General features: G+C 56.8%; 2 protein-coding genes across 4 annotated transcripts; one reads left to right on the forward strand and one right to left on the reverse strand.

The window, feature by feature from the left end:
* SNX33 (sorting nexin 33) lies at positions 1–4,502 on the reverse strand. 2 transcript variants are annotated; one of them, XM_074156151.1, is made up of 3 exons: positions 3,328–4,502; positions 3,062–3,105; positions 7–938 (listed from the first exon to the last, which is right to left on the reverse strand). In XM_074156151.1, the coding sequence occupies exons 1-3, from the start codon at positions 4,500–4,502 to the stop codon at positions 685–687; spliced, it is 1,473 nt and encodes a 490-aa protein (XP_074012252.1). In that variant the 3' UTR covers positions 7–684. The 2 variants fall into 2 exon arrangements, with proteins under 2 accessions (XP_074012251.1, XP_074012252.1); XM_074156150.1 differs by having other exon boundaries at positions 1–938; positions 3,062–4,502.
* A 1,936-nt stretch (positions 4,503–6,438) lies between these two features.
* Positions 6,439–17,949, forward strand: SNUPN (snurportin 1). 2 transcript variants are annotated; one of them, XM_074156351.1, is made up of 8 exons: positions 6,451–6,606; positions 7,476–7,629; positions 9,253–9,357; positions 9,482–9,578; positions 10,168–10,265; positions 10,588–10,665; positions 12,516–12,596; positions 16,751–17,949. In XM_074156351.1, the coding sequence occupies exons 1-8, from the start codon at positions 6,455–6,457 to the stop codon at positions 17,057–17,059; spliced, it is 1,074 nt and encodes a 357-aa protein (XP_074012452.1). In that variant the 5' UTR covers positions 6,451–6,454; the 3' UTR covers positions 17,060–17,949. The 2 variants fall into 2 exon arrangements, with proteins under 2 accessions (XP_074012453.1, XP_074012452.1); XM_074156352.1 differs by lacking the exon at positions 12,516–12,596 and having other exon boundaries at positions 6,439–6,606.
* Positions 17,950–20,644: the final 2,695 nt, after the last annotated feature.

Here is a 20,644-nt window from a genome sequence, read left to right on the forward strand (position 1 = left end):
CTACCGACGGTTTTATTGAAAAGGCTGTGGGGCTTTTTTTTCTTTTTTTTTTCATTTTTTTTTCTCTCCCTTTTCCCAGTCAACAGCCATGCTTGAGAAAGAGATTTCCCCTTGCCTCTGTGCGTCTATTTAAAAACTGATTGGTAAAAATGCTGCAGAAACCTTTGCGAAAAATGGAAAATATTGAAAATATCTCGTGACCAAAAAAAAAAAAAAATCATTCTCTTCCAAATAAAGATCTTTTTTCTTCTCTTTTTTTTTTTCCATCAGAAAAGCTTTTAGTGTGCAAAATGTCGACCGCTTTGATTTCTTCTCCCAGCGGGCTGGGATGGATCCACCTCTCTGCTCCAGGAGGGTGGGTTTTCAGAAAGCTAAAAATCACTGGGCAGAGATGCTGGCACTGTTACCTCCACATCCGTCTCTCTTGTGACCCCCCCGTGTCCCCGCCAGACCCGCAGCAGGGTGGGAGGTCCCCAGGGAAAGAGGTGGCACGGCCAGCCCGCGGGCAAGCCCTTCCCCGCAGGACCGCAGCCTGCCCGCCCAGGAAGGGGGAAGAAAGCCCGAAGGTATTTGGTCACTAGCGTGATGAGTTCCTGTTTGTTCTCAGCCCGTCACAAACAGAGGAGGCCTGCGAGGCTGCAGATAGAGAAGTGCGTGATTTCGGCGGGGCAGCAAGCGGAGGCATTAGAGGTTGTCGTACATGCGTAACGTCTTCTCCAGCTGCTGGCTGACGCGCTGGTAGAAGACGATCTGCTGCCTTAAGTAGGACTGCATCATCTTCTTGAAGTCGGCCACGCGCCGCTCGTGGAAGTGGTTCATCTCGGCTTGCAGGGCAAAGCCCACCACGCGGCAGCGCTTGCGGATGCCATCCGCCTCCTCCTGGTCCATCCGGCCCTCGTCGCTCATCCGCTGGCTCTCCTTCACCTTCGCGAAGGCGCCTGGCGAGGCAGGGAAAGGGTGAGAGGAGGGAGAGGGTGATGGATCCGTGTGACTCTCTGTCCCCCTTCCCTTGGCACAGGGACACTAGAGGTGCAGAACGACTAAAGGAGGGATCCGCACACTCCTGGGCTGTCATCTCCCTGTGCCCATCAGTCCCCATCCCTCTCCTCCAGGCAGGGGAAGGACCAGGAGCCTTTTCCCTCCAGACTCTGACCTCCCCAATTCTTCTTCCACCCCCCATCCCTAGGACAGTCAGCCTCATATTTAGCAGGAGGTTTGGGGGGCTGGGCTGCTGGAGGGGTGCGACCCAAGGCTCGGGGTGCAAAGCTAAGGTTATCACAGCCAAGCACCCCAGCCAAGCCTGCCCTCAGAATTTTTCCATGTCACCCCATGGATGGGGGTCAGGAACAGCCCCAGGAGCGCCCAGCCCAAGGCTGTGAATCGGGGTGCGGGAAGGACACATAGTGTGGGCTGGGGCTCGGCTGAGAAAGCATCTTCCCCTCCCAGAGGCGGCTGATGCTCTGACACCAGTTTTTTCCCCCTCCTTCCATTTATTTTTACAGCTTGGTTTCGAAAGAATCCTGCCTGGCTCCGGCCCTGCATTCCTCCCCACTCATTAGCAGAGAGGCTGTTTGCCTGAAAACAGGATCTGGCCCGCAGCTCGCTGGGCTTTTTTCCCCCTCTCCCTGCCCCTTGCCGGGAGCACCGGACCCGGGGTCACAGTGCTCCCGCTGCACCAGCCCTGCTCCCAGAGGAGAGGAGGAGGAGGAGGAGGAGGAGGAGGAAGAAGCAGCAAAGGTCAGAGGCCAAATCCTGCCTTCCGCTCTGCCCACGCGGCCTCGCTGCCGGATGGGATCCAGCCCCTCTTCACCCGCTGCCGTAAACAACGTGAGGAGGGAAAAGCGAGGAAGCGGCCAGGGCTGGATCGCATCCTCCTCCTTCCCCCTTCGCCTTCCCAGCCTCCCCTAGGGATGCGGAGCGATGCACCGACAACCCCCGGATGCTCAGACACCCCCTGGATGCTCGGACACCCCCCGGATGCTCAGATATCCCCCGGATACACGGACATGCACAGCCCTGGTTTCACCCCGGGGAAAACTCCCTGCCCCCCGAAATGTGGGGACGCCGGGGTGGGTGTCCCCTCCCCGCCACAGGCAGCTGGGCTGGGAGGAGTGCGTGGACTTTGGTCCCGCTCCCACACCCAGCTCCCCGGCTGCGTCACACCCCGCTGCCAGGGTGCAAAGGGACACCCAGCCCTGCCTGCCCACTGCCCGCCCCAGGAAGGGCAGAGCAGGGACCTCTCGCCCCCCTCTCCTCCTTCTTGACCCCCTCCTCCCCCCCAAATACCCAGGGGACTGGCAAGGACAAGGGGATAAGGGTTTGCAGGGAGCCCTGATGCCCTGGGGGTGCCAATCCCACCCCTTCTGGGTTCGGAGGGTGCAAGATGCACTCTTGAAGAGTTTGACCCTAGTTGTCCCCAGAAGGTCCAGCGTGTCCCCTCTGGCCAGAGAAGTGCAGTGAGGCTGGTGGGAAGGAGGGACAGGTCCATATCCCAGCCCCTCCGACTGACCCAAGGCCACGTCCCAGCCCCGAGAATCCCTGCTGGCCACCCAACCGCTGCCTGGGCCAGGGAGGGAGGATGAGGAGGGACAAGTGGTGGTGGATGGGGATGCAGCGCAGCCCCTCGCTCACAAGGTGCTGGCCAGGCCATCCTGTAGCCAACAGCAACGGTGCCGGCTCCTGCTCCCAACTTGGAGGGAGCAAAGCCTGCATTAAACTCCCCCGGACAGCACTTTGGACAGTAGTTACGGAGTCCATGGCATTACCTGAGGCAAACCCTGATCCTGGACCCAACAGCTTTAGCAGCCTCTTCTGGGCTGGGGTGACCAGGGAGCCATGCCAGAAGGAACCATGCTGCTTCCCTGGGCACCACAGGCAATGACTTCCATCCTCATCCCCATCCCCATCTCCACCCTCATCTCCATCCCCATCCTCATCCCCATCACTGCACAGCACAGGATTTCCTCATTGCATCCCCATCCCGCTCCCCGTGCTGCTCCCAACCCATGTGGGGCCATCACATGGGAGAGGTCATCACCAGGGGAGAAGAAGCCACCCTTACCTTTCTGGAGGTGGATGATGTCTGGGAAGTTGGAGAGGAGCCCTTGGTACAAAGAGAGAGTGTCCAGCATGAGGAACAGGTCATTCTTGGGCTGCTCGGCAAACATCTCCCCCACGGTCTCGTATGTCTTGCCCGTGTGGGAGATGGCATTGTTGAGGGCATCCAAGCTGTACGGGGGGTCCATGTGGAAGGAGTGGCTGATGGCTTGGAAAGCATTGCCCAGCTTCTGGAATTCCTTCCGGAATCCCCCCACATGCTTGCGCACCAGCTCCGAGGCCACGTTGGTCAGCTGCAGGACGCTGTCGTCCATCTTCTTGCTGAAGGCCTTGAAGGCATCCACGCGGTCCTCCACATCCTGCAGGTCCTGGTGCTCTGTGGGGATCTGGATGGTGAGAAGGAAGCTGGCACCCACCATCTCGTCCTTCTCCGCCCGGCGTTTGCCCAGCTTCCACTGCTTCTCATCACGGCAGCAGAGGAAGTGCTGAAAGCCCTCGTACTGGGAGAGGACAGGATGGCTGGTCATATGGTCCATCCAGAGGATCAGCCGCCGCTTGCGCTTTTCGATGAAGTCCTCCTCGAAGCGCCCGGTGGCCTGCTTCTCGGGCAGGTGGGGCACCGAGATGACCGTGAACTTGTGCAGGAGGCGGTTGTAGAGCCAGTCAAAGTGCTTGTACCGCCGGTAGACGGGCGAGTTGATGTTGCTGGGGGTCAGTTTGTAGGAGATGTAGCTCTTGATGCCCTTGAACTTGGTTTGCTTGGTTGGGTCCTCCACGGAGCAGATGAAGGGGTGGGGGTTGGCCCTCCACTGGGGACCTTTGGAGCCCATCTCGATGCAGTATGCCTCAGCGATCTTGGACATCAGGGGCACATCGCCCAGGATGAAGGCTTCTACCCCTGAGCGGACGAAGCAGGAGAAGCGGTTGAGGTTCCTCCCCACCACGCTGCCCCTCTTGGAGGAGCTCATGCTGTCCTGCCTCTCCAGCGCCGGCTTGGGATGGTAACCGGCGTGCTCGTGGTGGCTGTACGCCGCCGGGTACTGGAGGCTGGGTGAAGGGTGCCCGTTGGTGCCCGTCGTGCTCCGGGGCTCCTCCACCACTGTACAAGCATCGTCCCAGTCATCCCAGTCATCATCATCATCGTCCTCAAAACTGCCCTGGTAGGAGATGCCGGGGTTGGAGGGGGTTGTGTAGAAGGAGGAGTCATGGCCAGGGGAGCCGGCCGGGCTGCTGGAATAGTCCGTGTAGTTGGAGCCCGACCGGGAGCGGAGGATTTCGACGTAGGAGGCAGGGAAGAGGCCGGTCTCCCCACGGCTGTTTTGGCCCTGTAACCACCCATCCAGGGAGTTCTCGCTGAAGATGACGAGCTCTTCATTCTCCTGGATGCTGATCTCCTCTTTGTTTTCACTCTGGAAGTTGTAAAGCGCTCTGGCTTTCAACGCCATGGCCGGTTTCCCGCGGGGGGTGGGGGAGTGGGGTGGGGGTCACGGCAGAACGCAATCCCCGCAGCCAAAAAAACAACAACCCCACGGCGATACCGCCGGCTCGCTCGGCACCGCCGCCGCCCCGCACTGTGGGAAAAGGCTTGGCCGGTTTCTCAGGGAAATAAAGAAAAAATACTGGAGAAGAAATCCCCTACGAGGCGAGGCCGAGGGCCGAATGTCCAAGTGACCCCCTTTCCCCCCCACCCCCCCGATTCCAGCACCCCGGTTAAAAACAATATTCCCCCATCAAGCGAGCGGCATTTCCCTGTTTCCTACGGGATATGAACCCTGGCCGGAGCAAGAGCTGGGCTCTGCCATGTCCACGCAGGTTTTATCTCGCCGGGACGCTGATCCCACAGCTTCACTTTCCAGGCGGAAAAGATCCGGCTGCCAGCAGTGGAATAAATCCCAAGCGACTTTTCTCGGGGCTCCTGTGGATAAAACACCCCAATTTTCCCCACTGCCGGTGGCTGGGAGCCGGTGGGCACCGGAAAAGTGCCGCGAACCGACCCCAAACCCAGCCCAACCTCCCGATGATCCCGGCCCGGGGATTTTGCAATTCCTTTCCGGGCCGACTTTCCCGGGATTTGATGATGGTTTTTGTTGTTGTTGTTTCGGTTGGGTAATTTCCCCCCCCACTTCCCGAAATCCGCCAATCTCAGGCAGGACGGAGGGGCCGGGACCCGCGGAATGGGCAGCACCGGGGCCGGTACCGGGGGGCAGCCCCCCGCACCGCAGCGGGGCGGGCGGCGGAGGGAGGGGGAGCCCGCCCCGTCCCCGCTACCGGGGCACCGATCGCAGCCTCCCGTCCCTCAGCGGACCCGGCGGGCCGCCCTCACCGCATGGCCGGCCAGGGGACCGGGGGGCGACGGGGACGGGGACACCCCCCACCGCCCGGGTTCGGGGCCCGGGGCCGCTGTCGGTACCGCCGTCCGGTGCCGCTGTCGGTGCTGCTGCCCGGTGCCCGCCGCAGTCCCGGTGTCGGTCCTGGGTCTCGATGTCGTTGCCGATGCTGGTCCCGGTGCCGGTCCCGGTGCCGGTCCCGGTGCCGGTCCCGCTGGGGGTTGGCCGCCAGCCTCCCGTGACGCAGGGCAGCGCCGAGCTCGCCGGTTCGCAGCCGGGGAGCCGCGGGGAGCGGCGCGGCAGGGCGCACGCTGCCCTCTGCAGGCAGCCGGCCCGGGGCGGGGGGGACGGGGGGAGGACGGGGGCACCGATCCCGCCCACGGACACGGAGACGCGGCACGGCACCGACAGCTGCAGCGCGGCTCCCGGCACCGGCTGCCCCCGCCTCCCTCACCGGGAATCGTCTCGTCCACCCCTGCCTGCAGCCCCCTCCCTCTCCATCCCTATCCACCGTGTCACCCGCCACCCCTGCCCCTGCAGTGTCTACCCTCTATCCTCGCCCGGGGTGCCCCTCCATCCCTATCCACCGTGTCCCCCGCCACCCCTGCCCGTAGCATCCCCCCTCCGTCCCTGTCCGCCGTGTCCCCCGCCACCCCTGCCTGTAGCATCCCCCCTCCATCCCTGTCCACCGTGTCCCCCGCCATCCCTGCCCCTGCAGTGTCTACCCTCTATCCTTGCCCGGGGTGCCCCCTCCATCCCTGCCCGCCGCGTCCCCTCCATCCCCGTCCCTGAATGTCCCCACACCCGCGTCCCCTCCATCCCCGTCCCTGAATGTCCCCGCCCCCGAATGTCCCCGCCCCCGTGCCCCCAATGTACCCGTCCCGCTCCCCGGCGGGAGGGGAAACTGAGTCACGGCCGGCGGGGACATGGAGCCTCCGGGCCGCCAGGGGACGCTGCGGGACTCTGTGTGTGGAGGGGGATGATGTGCTCCTTGCGGCACCGCCCCCCCTCCCTCCCTCCCCGCCGGGCGGAAGTGCGTCATGGCGCCGGGCGGCCGGGCGGGCGTTGCCATGGAGGAGCTGAGCGCGGCCCTGGCGGTCGGTGTCTCCCTGGCGGCTCCCAACAGCCCGGCGGCTCCGCACCCCCGCCTGGCCGCGTACAAGCCCCGCGGAGGCCCGGGGCAGGCCGAGCGCCGCCAGCGCCTCCTCCGCCTCCAGAGAGAGTGAGAGAGAGAGAGAGGGAGGGAGGGAGGAAGGGAGGGAGCGAGCCGCGTTGGGGATGCGGCCCCGGGAAGGGCAGGCCCCGGCGGGGAGGCCTGAGCTGTGGAGACAGGGCCCGGGGTGTGGGGAAGGGGGTGGCCTGCCCTGCTTCCTGCAGAAAATAACCCGGGCTGTTTCCTCTCCGAGCTCTTCCTGCTCCGAGCAGGAGTAGGGCAGTGATGGTGCCTCTGTACTGGGCACTGGTGAGGCCTCACCTCGAGTGCTGTGTTCAGTTCTGGGCCCCTCACTACAGGAAGGACATTGAGCTGCTGGAGCGTGTCCAGAGGAGAGCCACCAAGCTGGTGAGGGGTCTGGAGAACAAGTCATAGGAGGAGAGGCTGAGGGAACTGGGCATGTTTAGTTTGGAGAAGAGGAGGCTGAGGGGGGACCTCATTGCCCTCTACAACTGCCTGAAAGGAGGGTGTAGAGAGGTGGGTGTTGGCCTCTTCTCCCAAGGGAATAATGACAGGACCAGAGGAAATGGTCTGAAGTTGGGGCAGGGGAGGTTTAGATGAGATATTAGGAAGAATTACTTTACTGAAAGGGTGGTCAGGCACTGGACCAGCCTGCCCAGGGAGGTGGTGGAGTCACCATCCCTGAAGGTATTTAAGAAACGTGTAGATGTGGCACTTCAGGGCATGCTCTAGTGCCCGAGATTGTTGGGTTGTGTCTGTTTGTGAGTGGGTGTGGTGGGTATGGCGTGTGGGGGTTTTTTGTTTTGGTTTGGTTTGGTGGGTTTTTTTGTGTTTTTTAGTTTTTTTTGTGGTTGGACTCAATGATCTCAAAGGTCCCTTCCAACCATGAAGATTCTGTGATTCTCTCCCCTTGCCAGGAGGCGGCTGGACTACGTGAACCATGCCAGAAGGCTGGCAGAGGACGACTGGGCAGGGGTGGAGAGCGAGGGTGAGGAGGAGGAGAAGAATGAGGAGGAAGAGGAGATGGACGTGGATGCCGGCAAGAAGCTGCCCAAGCGCTATGCCAACCAAGTGAGGAGCTGCCTGCCTCCCCGCGACGGGGTGCGGGTGTGAGCGCGGGGCAGCATGAGGGATGAGGGGTGGTTGAGGCTGGGCTGGGCATGGTGAGCAGCCATGGTGTTGGATGCCTTGGGGCTGAGAATAACATGGCTTGGAGGTGGGTTGCCTGTGTGCTTTAGGAGACATGCTGAGGGACGGGATGCCATCCAGAAGGATCTGGACAAGGTCGAGAAGTGGGCCCGTATGGACCTCATGAGGTTCAACAAGGCCAAGTGCAGGGTCCTTCACCTCGGTCGCCGCAACCCCTGGTATCAGTACAGGCTGGGGGGTGAAAGGGTGGAGAGCAGCCCTGCTGAGAAGGACTTGGGGGTGCTAGTTGGTGAAAAGCTAGACGTGAGCCGACAATATGGACTTGCAGCCCAGAAGGCCAACCACATCCTGGGCTGCATCAAAAGCAGTGTGGCCAGCAGGGTGAGGGAGGGAATTCTGCCCCTCTGCCCTGCTTTGGTTGAGACTCCACCTGGAGTACTGTGTCCAGCGCTGGAGTCCTCAGCACAGGAGAGACATGGACCTGTTGGAGCGAGTCCAGAGAAGGCCATGAAGGTGCTCCGAGGGCTGGAGCCACTCTGCTGTGAGGACAGGCTGAGAGAGTAGGGAGGATTCAGCCTGGAGAAGAGAAGGCTCCAGGGAGACCTTATAATGGCCTTCCAGTACTTAAAGGTCCTAGAGGAGAGATGGGGAGGGACTCTTTATCAGGGAGGCAAGCGATAGGATGAGGGGGAACAGTTTAAAACAGAAAGAGGGGAGATTTAGATTAGATATTAGGAAGAAATTCTTTGCTGTGAGGGTGGCAAGACACCGACCCGGGTTGCCCAGAGAGATGGTGGGTGCCCCATCCCTGGAAACATTCCAGGTCAGGTTGGATGGGGCTCTGGGCAACCTGATCTGGTTGAAGGTGTCCCTGCTCATTGCAGGAGTGTTGGACTAGGTGACCTTTAAAGGTCCCTTCCAAACCAAACCGTTCTCTGATTCTATGATTTCAGCTCAGCTAGCAGCATTTGTATCCCATTGTGCAGCAGTTGGTTAAAGACTTCCATCTCTGCCCATGCCTGGGACACCAGGAAAGAAGGGAAACCACAGCTGATGGATTTTATCAGCCTTGGCTGCTATATTGGTCCTAAAAGACATACAGCCTTTCAGGTGGTCACAGCCAGCCAGTCTCTGAAGAGGTTGACTTGTCTGGGCTTTTTACTTCTAGCATTTAGGAATCTCTTAAGCTCTGCCATGTATTTATAAATAAATCAATTTAAAGTGCTGGAGTGAGGAACCAAGGTACAGAGGTGCCCAAGCAAGGACTGTGAGCTCTGTGCTGTAGTCTGAAGCTCAGTAAGCGGCTGGGAAGCAAGAGAAAGACTCAGGGGAGACTCTGTTGTGCAAGCTGAACCAAAAGAGACGGAGGGAGCCCCTTTGGTGTGCTGTAATGCAGCGTGACGAGCAGTGCAAGTTTCCTCTGAAGCCCCCAGTGTAGCTGTGGAAGCCAAGTTGAAACCTTCTTGCTTGTTTTTCCTTCAACTTCAGGAGAGTTGTTGCAAATTGCCTTTTTTTTTTTTTTTTTTTTCCTGAATTTCTCCATAGCTGATGCTGTCTGAATGGCTGGTCGATGTCCCCTTGGATCTGGAGCAGGAGTGGGTTGTAGTGGTGTGTCCTGTCGGGAAAAGGGCGCTGGTCGTGGCATCCAGGGTAAGTGGCAGCAGTGGTGATGCCTCACGGTTTGGTAAAGGACCTGTATGTGTTTCCCAACCAATGTAAGACTGGCCCATCTGTTTTGCTTGAATTATTTCTTTTCTATCCCATTTCCTCACAGGGCACGACAGCAGCTTACACCAAGAGCGGCTTCTGTGTCAACAGGTTCCCATCCCTGCTGCCAGGGGGGAACCGGCACAATTCAACGAGCGAGAAAGGTAACGGTGTGAAGGAGGCTTTTGGGATGGAGAGGGGGGAACCACCTGCTTCCTCCTGTGAGTGTGTGCTCTGGCTGCTGAGTATGGCTCCTCTGGCTCCCCGGGTCATGTGCCCTTTTCCTTGGGAAAGTTAGCTTCAGGCCTGTTTGTGTGTCTCTGGGTATAACTAGACGTGGACAATCTCTGATACTTTTATACTGGATAAGAACATATTTTAATTAGCTGCCTGGTTAATTGACACTCTTAAACCTCAGCATCTTCTCTGTCTTCCGACAGAGAGTGCCATCTTTCTTAATACCTCCTGCAGTTGCTTTGCTTGTCCTGAGGAGGGGTTACTGTTGAGTAAATGCCTTTCTCTGAGACATGTCTTTGTTTGATGTGCCTCCTGCGGTACCTCTGTAGCCTTGGTGGACTCCAAGCTAAAGGCTTTCTGTGGTCGCCGCCCCTGTTAGCAGAAGGGGATCCTTCTGCACCTCTCAGCCTCATGTCAGGGCAGGCTTAACGCGGGAGAGGTTTCATCTGGCATTTGCCCGTTGAGCTGGGCAGCCCCTGGAGCATTCCTGGACCTCCCCTGTCTTTGTGTGCGCAGTGTACTGCATCTTGGACTGCATCTACAGTGAGGTAGAGCAGACGTACTATATCCTGGATGTGATGTGCTGGAGAGGACACCCTGTTTATGACTGCCAGGTACTGAATCTCCCCCCTCTGCCCTCCCCTCCCTTTTGTTCCCTGGTCTGTGAGCTGCTTTGCAGCCAGCACTGGGCATAACCCACTGTGCTAGGATGGATATTTCATCTAAGCACCAGCTTGTGGGCTGCTAGAATAATTTGGTACATCTTTGGGGGGATATCGGAGGGGAAAACAGCAGAGTTTGGGATGCTGGCTGGTCCTGCGGGTGAAGCTGAGTTTGTAAATCTCCCAGGCAAGCGCAGAAGAACGGAGGGGCTTGGCAGGTGCTGATCGGTGATGTGTGGTGGATAGTCAATTAAGTCTCTGCCTCCTTTCACAGACCGACTTCAGATTCTTCTGGCTTTTCTCAAAGATCCAAGAGGAGGAAGGGCTGGGAGAGAAAAGCAGGATTAATCCAGTAAGTTCTTTTGTACTGGGAAGAGAAGGAGGATGGGGGGTAAGCTCTCCAGTTCAGCAGGCTTCAGCATTTTCTTTCACAAGCGGAAGCTTTTTTCTTTTTTATTTTTTTCCCCTCACAGATCAGGCGTCAAAATGTACTTCTGACGAAATGGGATGCCATGCTCAGGATGTAAATAGAACCACTGAGTATTGTAAATGAGTGTGGGTTGTGTTGTTTTGTTTTTTTTTTTTCTTTCCCCAGTCAAAGTGCTGAGGGAGATCAGACTGCAGGGTATCAGCTAACTTCCATGCCATTTTTAGCTTTCCCTTGAAACGGAATGGAAAACCAGTGTGGTTTCTGCAGGGGCAGCCTGATTACAATGGGATTTATCTTTCCATAGTCTTGTGGGCTCACAAGGCCAAGGGAAAGGCTCGTAAAGCTTTGGCCTTCCCTCCTGCTTAAGCTAATCATTGAAGTTGTTGGGATGGATGCTGGCTTGCCAACCAGAGTCCCTGCTGAGCAAGGGTAAAAAGTCTTCCTTTGAGGACTTAACACGTGGAGGTCAGGCCTAGAGCCCACAGCAGCTTGCAAAGTGATTTTTGGGGACAGCCGTAAGAGATTTGGCAGCCTGGCCAAAGCACAGTTTGCAAAGTGGGACCCGATTGCTGTGCGTGCTCAGACACAGCTAAGCAGAGCAGCTCTGGTGGGTTGAGCAGATCGGTCAGAAAGACCTCTCCTCTGCCAGCAGTGAAGGTATCTGCATTTGAAGAACATCCTGTTCTGACTCCCAGGGGCAATATCCAGGAGACAGCTACCTAAAGAAGGGGGGGTCGTTTCAGCTTTCATTTCCTGGGTGGAAAGATGTGCTTGGCTGAGCCAGCAGCCTGGAGCAGACGTCTGTCTGCTTTGCATCCTGCCCAGAGGTCATCATTTTCTATTTTGGTTAAAAGAGCATCTCAGGGTCAGCTCTCCTGAGAAGTTCTTCCTGCAGCCTCAGATGCTTGGGAAAAAAAGGTATCAGGAGCGTGTGGGAACTGCGTGCTGAGTCTCCACCATCCACATCTCTCGTTAAATGCCAGAGAGGGTGATTTGGAGCTGAGATGATAAAATACCGGAAATAGATCTTTCTGGGCCCTCTAGATTCCATGCTGTCTGGGCATCGTGGTAGCAATCCCCTGGTCTTCTTTTAAAGGTCGTCTGTTACTGCAATGAGATTTATAAAGTTGCAGCAAGGTACATGCTTTATCCAACAGTGCTGGAGAGATGGTGGGGATTACCTCTAAAAGGCTTTTTCCCTCCCTGTCCTCTCTGCTGCCGAGGGTGATTTTTTTAATAGGTTTTCACGTAGGCACTTCCAGTGGGATATAATCGGCACCCATGGAGAGCTTGGTCCTGTTTTGTCTCTGGATCTGGGGTTTGCTTCTAAATTGCATCAGAGGTCTGTTTGCCCCAATAACCCGTAGCAATCGCAGAGACTAGTCCCTATAGCAAGAGTTGAGGAATTGGGGATACTTGTCATGTTCTCTCTGACTTCATCAGCCAGTGGTCGTACCTAGACTGTGGAGCTAATGGCCACTGGGGACCTGCCTTTCAGGAGCTGGTCTAATCCTCTTTTGAGCCTATTTCTGCTTTTGGGCCCCCCGTAGCCTGGTGGCAGGAAGACCAGGAGTTTAATGATGTGGTCCCTGCTTGAGATCTCTCTGGTTACGTTGTCTTATGCCTCTCCCTCACCCTGTCTCTCTCACGCTGGATCTTGCACTGGGGGAAACCCTTCCTTTGTAGCTGCCTCCACACCAGTGCTCAATTCAGTGACTTGTTCTGCTTTAGGCCGTGCAGTTGTCTCTTCTAACCCTCTCTTACTCTTTCAGTTCAAATTTGTGGGCCTGCAGAACTTCCCCTGCACCTCGGACAGCCTGTGTAAGGTGCTGGCTATGGACTTCCCCTTTGAGGTGAGAACACGCAGGCAGGGGCCTGGACCTCAGCCTTAGAGACAGCCCCGCTGTGCGTCTGCCGCTGCTTGGAGAGGTGCATCCCCTTCCCTTGGGAACTATGCTCTCCCGAGGCCCGTGGGAAGTTTCCTGAGCTGCGCTGTCATTTCTCTGTGTGGGGCACGGACGCCTTTTATGCATGTGGCTGATCTGTTACCCTGTCACCAGGTACAGGCTGCGTCCAACCAAGCTAATTAGCAAGAGTTAAATCTTAGAATTCCCTCTGCATGGGCTGCTTTTACTGCTGTTGGCTCTTGTCTGAAGGAGCCCTGGGGAGGAGGGGGTTGATGCGGGCACCCAGACTGCCTCCAGAAGCAGCCATAGCTCATGTTCACATGGCAGCATGAGCTTTTTAAGGCCAAAGCTGGTCCTGCCTGCTGGCCTGGGTGGGTTTGCATGGATACAGGCATGAGGATCTCTGCAGTGTGCTCGCTTATGTGGTGGTGGCTCTCGAGATGTCTGAGGGGTGGCAGAGTGGTGTCTTTCTCTGACCTCTGTCATGGGCTCTGTGTTTCCTTAGTCTGGCTACTTCCATCTCTCTATGTGGAAGGCACCCAGCTCTCTTGGGAAGGAAAGAGGAGGGTGGTGGTAACCTCCTGATGGTTTCTGAAGGGGTTCGGGTGTTAGTGATGGGCGCCTGGGATGTACTGGAGCTGGGGGCAGATGGCTGTGGCAGAAATGGCCGGGAGGGGTTGAGATGAGTCTGTCCTCCTGCTACTACTGTTGGATGTTGTGGAGGGGATAGTGCAAGCTCTGCTTTTTGCTTCATTCAGAACCAGCAGCTTCCAGCCTCTGGCTCCTGCTGCTCGAGGTGGCCATTCCCCCAGCAAGAGCGGCTGAACAGAACCCCTGCGTTTGCTCCATCAGCTTTAGAAGCTGGTGCTGCTTGTGCTGCTCAACCCTCTGCTGACCTGCGGGAGAAGGGCAGGACTTGGTGTGCCCCCTAGTTCGGCTCCCTGCGGTTCTGAGCAGAGCCAGAGGCCCTCGTGAAACAACTCGGGCTGCTTTTGGTGGCGATCCTGGCTGACTTGGCACTGAAGCAGATGGAGGAGGTGGTGGCATTCCGGCACAGCGTCAGTGACAAACATCTGGGAGCCAGAAGCTCCTTCCTGTGGAGTGCCCAGTCTCACCCCTCGATCAGCAACAGCCTCTACAGAGGTTGCTTGTCCCTCTGAGCCAAAAGCCACATGGATGTGACTGGTGCCGCTTGTGCTCTCTCGGTCCCAGTTAGCGATTAACGTTAAGTGCAGGGTTAAATTTAAGGGACGCTAATTTGGCTGTGAGGGCTGACTTTGCCTCCTGCTTGTCAAAGCCTGGACAGTCATGAAAACAGGAAAGTCCCAGCCCCTCCGCTGGTCTTGCCAGACCCTGCTCTGAAGGCAGATGGGGGAATGCTGAGAAGACATCCCAGGTTTCCTACAGCTCCTTGCTCAGTGACGAACCCTCTGGGCGCCTCTGTAGAAACAGTCGTTCCCGTCTTTACTGATTTCATTCCTTCCTGAGGCATCTGCTCCCAGGAGAGAAGGCTGAGGAGTATTGCCCCACTGTGCTCAGCAGAAACGCTTCGGCCTGTGAAGGAGGCTGTTGCGAAACGCCGGGGGAGGGAGATGGAGTTGATCAGACCCTCCCTTGTAATCCAGCTGGGATTTGTACCCACTCAATACATGGGGGTGTCGACTCCCAACAAATGAAGCGGGGTGTAATTTGGCTTGCAGCAGCCAGTAACCCTACAGAAACGGCAGTGCCTCTTCCAGGAATGGAGGGAGCTGCGGGGCTCTTCGTGGTGTCCCACAAGAGGGAGCCCCAGAAACCCTAAATAGCTTCCACCAGCAGCACATAAAGAAAGAAACTTTGCGGAAGGCAAAATCCAGCCTTGCTATAGATAGTGCAGCATAACAGAGGTCTCCTCACGCCTGGGCCCAGTACCTTGTGACCCTTACAAGGACCTCATGCACATGGTGGCAACAGATCTGGCTCTTCAGAGTTAATCTGTAACCTTAGAGTTAGGGCCTGATCCGTTATATTCAGTGGAAATATTTTTCCACTGAACTCAGTGGACTTTGGATCAGTTGACTGGCACTGGAGTGTTTCTTGGAGGGGATCTGAAGAGCTACTGTCCTCCTCGCAGATCATTCGAGTTTCCACGAAGGCAGGGGGAGCCAAAGTCTTCGAGAAACCCCAGTGTGATGGAATGGGTGTAACTGTTAAGCACCTAAAATCTGAAAAATATGGCTGTGAAATGTGAAATTAAGCCAGTTTCTCATCAGGTTCGGTCGTTTAGGGGCAGCGTTAACCCTTATTCTGATGTGGCTGGTGACAGTGCGGTGACTCAGGGTAGGGACGTGGCCAACAAATTAAATGAAGTGGAAGGAATACGGGAGTTGCAGTAACTTAAGAGAAATCAGGGCAAGGAAGAACATGACCTAACTCTCCACCGGGCTGAACTCCTTTGAATTCTCCAGCTCGGGGAAGATCTTTGGAGCTGTCTGAAAGGCAGAAGCCTTTCCAGGCTCTGATCTTTACCAAAACATTCCTGTGGGTGCAGGAGAATCCCCATTGCTCACAGGAATGAGCTGGATGTGCAGGCGTGGTGCCGGAATGCCGCAGAATCTGGCTCTTCCCAAATCTTCCTGGGAGGCAGGGGGAAGGAAAAGCTTTGTACTTTAGGTATCCAGAGGGCTACACAAGTGGTTCCAGTTTCATGTTTTCCTAGCACAGGAATCCCCCTTTTTTTTTTTTTCTGGGATTATTTTGCAAGATCTTAACAGGGACTAAAAATTACAGAGGAGAGTAGCACAAGAAGCTGACCGCGCTCTGCTGGAGGTTGGCATTCATGGAGCAGAGGTGGACAGATGCTGCTCTTTGCAGAATAGAATCATAGACTGGTTTGGGTTGGAAGTGACCTCAAAAATCACCTTGTTCCACCCCCTGCCCTGGGCAGGGACACCTCCCACTAGACCGGGGTTGCTCAAAGCCCCATCCAACCTGGCCTTGAACCTCTCCAGGGATGGGGCAGCCACAGCTTCTCTGGGCAACCTGTTCCAGGGACTCACCACCCTCACAGTAAAGAATTTCTTCCTGAGATCTCGTCTAAGTCTCCCCTCTTTCAGTTTAAAACCATTTAAAAAATCACCTTAACCCGCTTGGTTCACCCGTGTCTCAGCTCTCTCCCCGTATAGGTGCTGTTCTGCCCTATATATTCTGGGGGTATGTAGGCTCTAGGAGGTGCCTGGGAGCAATTCAGCCCGAGGTGGGCTCTTTTCCTTCTTTTTTCTGCCCCCTCAGCCCCTCTTACTCATAGGCGAATGGCTTTTTAAGAGCTCTGGAGGCTGAGCTATGAGGAGCACCACCTCCAGTCTTACTCAGCCTGGAAGCAGGATCTCACCGTGCTGAGCACCCCCCTGGGAAGCACAGGAAGAGGCGGGGGGGGGCACGAGTGAGTGGGAAAAATCCCCTTAGTGTGGCGGGGAAGAGGGGAAAACGTCAGCCAGCTGCAGTATTGCAGTGTGTGGAAATAGCAGCGCAAGAGTTAGGGCCTAAACCTTCAAGGTCCTGAGTGCCCTTAACCGTCATTGATTGCTGGAGAAGCTCTCTCTTGGGAAACATTAAGAATTTATTTTGCATAAGGCAGCTGAAAGAGCCGGAGCAGCGTTACCAATCAGGGCTCCTTGGCGTCACGCGCTCGGGCTAATTACTCTCCAAATGTATTATTTAAAATAACCTTAATCCAGTAAAGCGGCCTTTTCCCCCGCGCTTGCCTTATTCGGAAACCTCATGGCTTTTTCTGCAGAAGGGGATCATAGCAACCGGAGGAAAAGCACTGCTCGGTGCCGACCTCGGGCTGAAATTGTTTGCCTTTGACGATTTCGAGCCATCCGGCAGTCGCTGGCCTCGTGGGGATCCTTTCAGGACAGAAGCTCTGCAGATTTCTCCTTTCCCTTCTGCTATTTATCGCGCCGCTTGAGGGGAAAATGATCCAGCTGGTAGTTTTGGCCTGTCGAAGGAGAGCGGTGCCGGTCTGGCGCTCTGTCACCCACCTGTGATTCCTCCAGCTCTGGCTTTTTGGTCACTCTCTCTCCTTTTTTTTGTTTTGTTTTGTTTTGTTTTTTTCCCAGGTCGACGGACTTCTCTTCTATCACAAGCAAACCCACTACACCCCCGGCAGCACCCCGCTGGTGGGCTGGCTCCGACCTTACATGGTACCCGAAATCCTGGGGCTCGCCGTGCCCGCCACCGCGCTCACTGCCAAACCGGACTACGCCGGGCGCCAGCTCCAGCAGATCATCCAGAGCAAGAAGAATAAAAAACTGGCGGCCGAAAAGGGTCAGCCCAACGGACATTACGAGCTCGAACACTTGTCTACCCCTCCAGCAGTGAGCTCTCTGGAGGACCAGGAGGAAGCAGGGAGCCTGATGGAGAATTAGGCTGCTGGGACAGAGCGGTTGGGTAAGGAGAAAGGGAAAGGTTCCCTGCTTCTCACCATCGCTCGTGCTCCCTGAGACGGGGGGGCAAAGGTAATGATAGGATGGTTTTGTTTAAAAGGCACGGAAGTGGAATCTCTTCCTCCAAGTGCCACTGGATTATTATTATTTTTTTTATATATATTTTTATATTTTTCCTCAGGGCTTCTGTGAGGCCTTGAGGATTGTCTGGTTCTTTGCTAAGGGCGGTCGCGCCTCGGGGAAACGAAATGATCCCGTCCCCGACCCCGCAGGGGTTCCTGGTTCAGCTCCTGACCCTGGTTCTGTGAAATCCTCTGGCAAAGCTCCAGCCCTTAGGAACGGCCCTCGGACCTGCGGGGTGCAGCTGCTGCTGGTAACCCCAGCCTCGCCAGCAGCCCTGGAAATGGAGGCGGTGGCAGCCTTTGATCCAGCTGTTTAACCGAGACCTTCTCAATGAAAGTTTTGGGGTTTGTTGGGGTTTTTTTTGTTGGGTTTTTTTTGGGTGGGTTTTTTTTTTTTTTGTGGTCAGTCCGCTTCTAGTAACAAAAAAAAAAACCAAAAATAAATAAAAAAAAAAGTTTGCAGCAGGCTGCTGTAAATCCAAAGACCAGGCTTTCCACACCCACGTGTTACTGAGGGGAAAAAAAAAAAAAAAGGCAAAAAAACCAAACACACCAAAAAAACCCCCCTTAAATTTCCTTTGCAGTGCAGCTTTGTGTGGCGCGAGTGCGGCAGCAGCCTGTACTCGAGGCTTTTCTCAGTAGGGGGAGGAAGGAATGGTTTTTGTTCTGAGAGAAAAAAATAAAAAATAATCCAAACAAAAAAAACCACAACCCGCTAGCATCGATTGTGCCAAATAAAAGGTTTCTCAGAAAGACAAATTCTTGAGCGTCTTCCTGCTACCTAAGGGGGATTGGAAAAAAAAAATGGGTTGTGGAGTGAACTGGAGCGGAGGAAATGCTTGTGGGGGTTTGATTCCCTCCCCCCCCTTGCCCCTCTTGTCCCAGCTGCCTTTCCCTGGATTTAGTGGGGGTGAAACCCTTGTACCCGCCGTCCCCGGGTTCTTTTCCAGAGGGAAATCAAGAGGTCGGATGCAGGGAGATAAAATACCAGCCTAAGCACAGCACTGGGGAGTCCGTGGAATTGTGTGTCCCCGTCCCCCCCTCCCTGCCCCCAGGAGGGCCACTATCCAGGAGGAGATACGGAGAGCGGGGATGGCTGCCTGCAGATAGCGGGGGTACTTGTATCCTGCCCTCGCACCCCCCGTTTTTTCCCAGAAAATTGCTTGTTTCCGTGCCAAGGCTGTGAGCTGCCTGCGATCATCTGACTGTGCAGCCGCTATTGATTAGACCAGCGGGCAGCAGGAACTGGCCGAGCCGCAGCCAGGGCTGGCTCTGGGAGGGGAGGAAGCAGCACCCTGGCTCCGCAGCATCCCAGCGTCCTGCCCTCTTTTATTTTCATTATTTTTATTTATTTATTTATTTATTTAGCACATGAAGCAGCTGGACCCCAAAGGGGGAAAGAGGACAAACACCTTGGGCTGCCTTGTCCTTCCCCATCCCTCGAAGGCTCCGGGCTGCTCCAGTTCCTCCTGCGCCTCCGTCTCTCCCCAGCCGGGAGACCCGCATCCAGCATCCTCTCGGCGTCTCCTTTTTCCTTCCGTCTGGGCAATTAAACCCGGAGGTGGGCGGCTGGAAGGAGGCTGCTTTGCGCATCCCTTAGGGCAGAGAAAGCTGCCGCTCAGGTTACTGCAACCTCCCGAGGTCCTCCAGCCGTGGGGAGGGGGAGAAAAGGAGCTGCAGCCTCCCCCAGCTTGCTCCCATCCATGGGGGAGAGCGGGAGGGAAGCAACCCTCGCTTTCCGCTGGCTCCGGATGATGCCACATAGTTTCCCTTTTTAAAAGAGCGGAGCTAGGGCCGGAGAAATAAATATTTGCGTTCCAATTCCTTGCTGGAAACCCGAGGCAGTGTTTGGAGAGAGGGTGTTAAACGGAAGCGGCCAGGGCCAGCGCCGTTTGTTGCTGGGACTCTTTTTTTTTTTTTATTTGCTGGGTGCCATCTGCCCCCGCTTCCAGCTGGGAGCTTCCACCCAGGAGGGGTCAACCCCTGGGGGTGGGGATGTGGGGGGACCGAAATTTAGGCTTGGGGCAGGAGAGCCGAGCGGGCAGCTCAACCCCGTAGATGTGGACTGAGGTTCTGGAGGACGGACAGACGGCCGTCCAGCTCGCAGGACGGACAGATGGCCACCCGGTGCTGGGCTTGGCCCCTTCCCTCTGCCCTGTCTTCCATATTTTTTTTTCCCAGTTAGGTGCAAAGGCTGTGGGACCAGTCTCCTGCAGCCCAACGTGTCCCCCACACACACACATCCCAGAGCTCGGCTTTTCAGTGTGTGTGTGTGTGTGTGTGTTGGGAGGGGGGTTCCCCAAGGTCTCCCCGCTCCGGGGGGGCTCTCCATCCAGGCCCGGGAAGGGGGGTTTAGGGATGGTGGAGGAGAGAGAGAAGAGGAAAGGGCTGGAAGTGCCGGGTTCCCGCGGGGGAAGGCTGGGAGGCAGAGGCTGGAATACCGGGAAGGGCCACGCCGCTGCCGGAAAGGGTATCGGGAGAGGAGGGGGCCGCAGGCTGATTGCCCCCCTCCCGGGGTCGCTGCTCGCACAGTTTGGGGGCACAGCACACATCCACAATAATAATTTTTTAAAAAGGCCGATTTTGGGGGAGGGGTGGGGTGTATGGGGTGGGGTGAGGGAGGGGGATGTTCCCTGGTGGCGGGCTCGAAGGAGCGACACCGTGCCCTTTGGGTGGGAAGGTGTCCCAGGATGGAAGCGGGGGGGTGTGTGTCTCAACCGTCCCTTTTCCAGCGCTGCCCCTTCCCTCCTCACCAGGCAGAGCCGCCGCCGCCGCCACCATTTTAGCGGTGCTACCGGAGCGGGGGGGGGTGGGGGTGTGTGTGTGAAAGGGAGATGATGCCCGGGGGGGGGTGTGAAAGGGGAAAGGGGGATGATGCCGGGGGGGGTGAAAGGGGGGTGATGCCCGGGGGGGTGAAAGGGGGATGATGCCGGGGGACGCGCCGCCACCCCCCCACAACCGCCCCCCCCCGGGGCGGGGAAAAGGCTCCGGCGGCTCCTCCATCCCCATCCCGTCCCACTGCCCCCCCCCCGCTGCCGGGGGAAGGGCTTCCTGCCTCCCCCCCCGCCCCACTCCTCCCGGCAGGGGAGGGGGCTGCGGCCGCTTCCTGCCGCCGCCCCCGCCGGGGCAGAGCGGAGCGGAGCGGGGCGGGGAGCTCAGCCCGGCCCGGCCCCGCCGAGCGCCTCTTCTCCCGCCGCCAGCCAAACTCTACCGGGGGGAGCCGCCATAGAGAAATACACATTTTATTTTTTTTATTATTATTATTATTATTATTTCTTAAATATATATTTTTTATTTGCCTTTTTTTTTTTTAATTTATTTTCATTTTTTCGGCACTTTCGGCGGGGATCCCGGGGCGGAGCCGCCCTCGCCGAGCTCAGCGGCGGGCGGGGGGGCGGGAGGGGCCGGTGCCCGCAGCGCCGCCGGTCCCCGGGGATGGGCTCTG

The sequence above is a fragment of the Numenius arquata genome, chromosome 11, assembly GCF_964106895.1.
Source record: "Numenius arquata chromosome 11, bNumArq3.hap1.1, whole genome shotgun sequence".
In the NCBI taxonomy this organism is placed as follows: domain Eukaryota; kingdom Metazoa; phylum Chordata; class Aves; order Charadriiformes; family Scolopacidae; genus Numenius; species Numenius arquata.